This window comes from Sinocyclocheilus anshuiensis, unplaced genomic scaffold, assembly GCF_001515605.1.
Source record: "Sinocyclocheilus anshuiensis isolate Anshui unplaced genomic scaffold, SAMN03320099.WGS_v1.1 scaffold670, whole genome shotgun sequence".
Classification (NCBI taxonomy): Eukaryota; Metazoa; Chordata; class Actinopteri; order Cypriniformes; family Cyprinidae; genus Sinocyclocheilus; species Sinocyclocheilus anshuiensis.
Window position 1 is genome coordinate 274656 of NW_015546062.1, and position 5481 is coordinate 280136.

Genomic DNA, 5481 nt, shown 5'->3' on the forward strand with positions numbered 1-5481 from the left:
AATCACATCCAAAATAAAAGTTTTTGTTCACATAATATATGTGTGTACTGTGTATATTTATTATGTATATATAAATACTAACACATGCATATATATATATTTAAGAAAAATTATATTATATTAATATAAATATATACATGTAAATACATGTAAGTATTTTCAAAATATATGCTGTATGTGTGCTTTTATATATACATAATAAATATACACAGTACACACAAATATATCATGTAAACAAAAACTTTTATTTTGGATGCGATTAATCGCGATTAATCGTTCGACATCACTATAAATATTAAACTTGTGGTGTATGAATAAAAGAAACAAGCAATCTATTATGAAATAAATATTCTTAATCTTCTATGATGTGTAGAAAGTGTTTCTGAACGTCCACAGGTCTAAAAGTGCCTACATAGAAGTACGGAGGCGGGTTTGATAATGGTACCGCCCACCATATTCAAACTCTGCCACCTGATTGGTCGATTTCGATTCGTGCGTATGTCCTCCGAGATCGATTCAGCGCACGGCCATATTAAATCTCTAGACGGAAGAGACAAAAGCCAGAGCAACAAAGAATTTCTCAAGAAACGTTCGATGAATTAATCAAATACTCGAGGAATCAAATCCTTCAAAATTCGGAGGTAACGAACTTGGACATAATTGTAATTGAATTAGGCAGTTATCTTTCCCAACGTGCATTAGCGGGTCTCTCTTGCGCTCTCGTTAGCATCTAGCTAAGCTAACCTGTCTTAACAATGTAACCGCTGGCAGGTTGAGCTAGCATGCTTTTTAATACTTTCAAATATAGTTCACCTGTATCCCACTCCTCAGGAAACACAGTTCACCATGTCCCCAGAAAAATGTGCTGCGTTGTGTTCTTATTTAATGTTGGGACTGCCTGCCTGAACTCGCGCGTTGAATCTGAAAGGAGAAAACTTTAGTCGGTAAACCACCTTTGTGGTGCTTGTCGTCTAGCTTAGTTAGCTCGGCAAACAACTCATGACGCTCACGCACACTTTTCGCTTCGGATCTAATCGTTAAACCTTTAGTGAATTGGTAAATGACCTTAAATCCTCTTCGACTTGAATCAGATGTGTTATTAATCCAATTTATCATATGAGTTCCAAGTGCTTCCACACTTTTAATAAGTGTTAGAAACTGTTGGCTAAACGTGGGTGCCTTGCTAGCAGAATGTATTGAAAGCATTCAATTATCATTATTGTCCTTATTTCTTCATTATAAGTCGCTTTGGATAATGGCGTCTCCTTAATGACTAAATGTAAAGCAAAGCAGCATTTCGGCATAATGGTTCTCTCTCTCTCTCTGAACTATTCTGTTCTATTTAATCTAATTCGAACCAGTGTTGCCAACTAATTTTCAGGGGAAGTTGCTAAAGGAAGGTTGATTTGTTGCTAAACGTTGCTAAATGATGTTGAGATGACATTGCGTGATGACGTCATTACGTAATCACAATGCAAAATTGTCAAATCTCAGCAAAAACATATATATATTATATGTTCATTTAGATTTGTTCATAGCAATATAAATGCATAATATAATATTAAAATATAAATTTTTTAATCCATTGAATTATCGAAAACGTACAAATTTTTGAACGATTACAATTTAAGTTTTATACTTTAAAGCAGTTTATTAGTAGTTAGTTAGTATGCTGCACTCTTAAGAAAAGTAAAAAAATATGAATGAATTTTCTGGATTGACTTTTCCACAGGTTTTTGTACCTGCATTTTTAATTACGCATTGTATTTTGTGTTTTCGGGTTATAACGGATAATGTCCTGGAAAGTTACTAGCACCTTTTCCATTTTTCTGCATATTTTTCTTACAGTGTACTGTAAGAAACAGTGTAACTCATCAACAATCAAGCTACTAACAAAGTGTCTCATAAATGAAAAATAACAGTATTCAATTATTATTATTATTACTATTAAACAATTGCAAATAGCAGCTAACTTAATTCCTGTAACGTGTGTACTGCTAGGCATCTTTGGTTTCCTCTTTTTGTGTAATTTAAATGGTAAATTGTGCCTTTTTATCGTTTGAGTCACTTATCAAAAGTTGCTAAAAGCTGCCAAATAAATTAAAAAAAATAGCTAAATTTGTTGCTAGGTGCTTTTGGAAGAAAAAGTTGCTAGGGTAGTCTGAAAAGTTGCTAAATTTAGCAACAAAATTGCTAAGTTGGCAACACTGATTCGAACACGTCTGTTCAAAAGTATTTAAAGGGAAACTGTGAAACTACCCCTTTACTCCCTGCAAGAAATAGTTATGCTTTATATGATAATAATTGTGTTATATCTTTAATATTTGGCAGGTGTTCCAGAAATTCCTCCACTAAGTGTTCAAGAACTGTGGCCAAGTGAGGAAAACACGAGACATCGTGAAGCCAAGAGTGGAAACACTTATGGACTCTTAACGTTATTTTGGGCTCGTAATCCTGCATTGACTTTAAGTTTGAAATCCCTGTTTGGAGTTTTTCAGCAGGTTAAAGAGGAGCAAGTGACATTGAGCAAAGTTTGAAATTCCTCATGACGAAGAGAATACGGGAATTTTAAGAGCACATTAAGAACCTTTAGCTGAGCCTTGTGCTTTTGAATGTAAATACTTTATATATTTTTGATACCAAAAGGAATACAGAGGGTACTACAGGATTTCTGCAATCCAGCGGTTTAAAAAAAAATGTAATTAGAAAAAAACAAATAAATAAAAGTGAATATTTTGTACATTTTCAGGGATAACGTAAAAAGTGACTTTTGAAAAGCATTCATAGATTTTTTGCTAACTTGCATTTTTGAAAATCCTTGTGCAAGACTTGAATTTTACAAGTACCTGTTTGCTAGTTATTTTGTACATTGGCTCTAGGCTTGTGATATATTTATTCATATAAATATAATTTTCTCCTATTTTGGGAGAGCTTATTATAAACAATTGTTATACGCCAGGCACTCTTCTTTTTAAGAGGTCTGTACGTACCAGAAACTGTTTACACAAAAGTGCAGTGAGCGTAACGGTAAAACAGTTTTACGAATAGCTGAAAAGTAGCAAAAACGGAACTAAAAAAAAAGCAAAAAGATTCATTTGTTTGAAACTGTTGAGGAAAAAATCTGACGATGGCTACGGCGAGAACAGAGATCCCTGCTTCAGTCATGCCAATGAGCAAACAGAATGGACAGTCCAAGCCCATGAACCTCCAGTCAGGATCGCTTGCTTCCTCATTACAGTCAGGAAAAACACCTGTGATGTCCCAGAAAGGATGCAATATACCCCAAAGCAGTGGTGGTATCAGGTAATCTTTATTGATTTAAAATATTTTGAAGACTGGTTCCTTTTGACATTGATTCCTTGCATCAATCATGTAATTTAAGCTGTTTGTTATGAATACAACTGTAAAGTTGAATATGAACAATTTCTTCTAGGTTTGGTGATGACTGGAAGAAGTGCCTGCAGCTTCCACCGAAAGACATGAGAGCGAAAACCACAGTAAGTTCTAAAACCTGTTTTCTTATTAGATGGTGGTATTTTAAATTGGTTGCTGCTCCACTTACTCTGTTTTTTTACTTTAAACATCCTCCTTTTTGACAGGATGTGACTGCAACCAAAGGAAACGAGTTTGAAGATTACTGCCTTAAGAGGGAACTGCTGATGGGCATCTTCGAAATGGGCTGGGAGAAGCCTTCCCCTATCCAGGTAGTCTAACCTGTATACACTGTTACAAACCTTTATATACTGTACTCATTTATATTATACTATACACATTTATAAAAACCAGTGTGGTTGATTGGTTTTGTCTGCTTGGCTTATGACTTTCAGAATGTTTGTCAAATAAGCCTGTCTTGAGATCTTTTTTTTTTTTCCCCTACACTGTCTGTCCCTGTAGGAGGAGAGTATTCCTATTGTTTTGTCAGGGAGGGACATACTTGCCCGAGCTAAAAATGGCACAGGTAAAAGCGGAGCCTACCTCATCCCCCTCTTGGAAAGGATTGACATGAAGAAGGACTATGTTCAAGGTAGGAATATAATATGAAATGCAAATAAGTAAAAAGGAAAAAATAAAAAGCTACATTTTTGGCAGCCATTACTTTAGCGTCAGTCTTTAGCATCACATTATCATTCAGAAATCATTTGAATATGCTGATTTGGTGCTCAAGAACAAGAACAAACAACAGTTGTGCTTCTTAATATTTTTGTGGAAACGTGATACTTTTGTTCAGGATTGTTTGAACACAGTTTAAAAAGAACAGCGTTTATTTGAAATCATACAATTTTGTAACTATGTAAAAGCCTGTAACTGTTACTTTTATTCATCAAGGACAGATTAAATTGAGCAAAGTACTAATTTCTTTGCAAAAAAAAAAAATCTTGGTGACTCCATGTTTTTGAATGTTAGTTTTATACATTTGATTATTTGTAACTTTTTTTTTTTCTCCCCAACTTTATTTTAGCCATAGTGTTGGTACCAACTCGTGAGTTGGCTCTGCAGATGAGCCAGATAAGTATCAACATGAGCAAGCACCTTGGTGGCGTCAAGGTCATGGCTACAACAGGTGGCACTAACCTGAGGGATGACATTATGCGTCTTGATGAGACTGGTAATTGATGAGAGTTCTCTACCCTCTTTGCGAGTTTCCCATGCTTGAAAAAACTTGTAGTGATTTCAAAACTAAATGTGGGTAATAAAATTGAAGTAAGAAACGCCTTTACAGTAACATTTAAAATTACAGGCAATCATATTGTTGAAGCACTTGTATAAATTCTTCAGTAAATTTTGCTTAAAGGTGATGTTCCACAAGTTTTTTTTGTTGGGATGTCACACCTACTGACTGTTTTTCTGAAGTGTTGTCCTCTTGCCAGGCCACAGTCATTTAAGAAATTCTTAAATTGCACTTCCTTGTTCCTCAGAGAGAAGTGATGTTACTTAGAGTTTCATAATTATCCACACTTGATTATAATGGGTTAAAGATCTAACATACAGGGCAAGTCATCTTGACAGTTTAATTAAATTTAAAAGAATTTAGAAGATAAAATGTACTTGATGAATACAGTCTCCCCCCCTCCTCCTACTGTTAACCTTTACATTTTTTTTGTCTTTTCAGTACATGTTATAATAGCTACCCCAGGAAGGATCCTTGACTTGATGAAGAAAGGTGTGGCCAAGGTTGACAAAGCTCAGATGATTGTGATGGATGAGGTGAGAAAAATAATGCAAGAAAGATTTCCAACTAAGCATATTTTCTAAATCGGGTCTCCAACCTTTTTGTGAGTGAGGGCTCCCTGAAGGGATAAAACATATAATTTCACGTTAAACTGGACTTTTATTTTGACAGTTTGTCGTGAAGGTCTTTCAGTTAGTTTTAGTTTTAGCGTGTATTTGACGGTATTTTTTCTCAAATGAAACTTCATAAAGCTGGTGAAGTGACTCTCAGAGCAGCTCTGAAGATGAAGTGCAAGTGTTCATGTCCTCATA

The 5481-nt window shown here is 34.9% G+C and overlaps 1 protein-coding gene across 1 annotated transcript in view; it reads left to right on the forward strand.

Annotated features, from left to right (window-relative positions):
- Positions 1-497: 497 nt before the first annotated feature.
- The window catches only part of LOC107699492 (probable ATP-dependent RNA helicase ddx6), a 10409-nt gene continuing 5425 nt past the window's right edge, over positions 498-5481 (forward strand). Inside the window, exons 1-7 of the mRNA XM_016500747.1 lie at positions 498-641; positions 2332-3303; positions 3434-3497; positions 3600-3704; positions 3895-4024; positions 4460-4606; positions 5111-5205. Of these exons, the coding sequence (XP_016356233.1) occupies positions 3128-3303; positions 3434-3497; positions 3600-3704; positions 3895-4024; positions 4460-4606; positions 5111-5205 (717 nt within the window). The 5' untranslated portion in view covers positions 498-641; positions 2332-3127. The remainder of the gene's footprint in view (positions 642-2331; positions 3304-3433; positions 3498-3599; positions 3705-3894; positions 4025-4459; positions 4607-5110; positions 5206-5481) is intronic.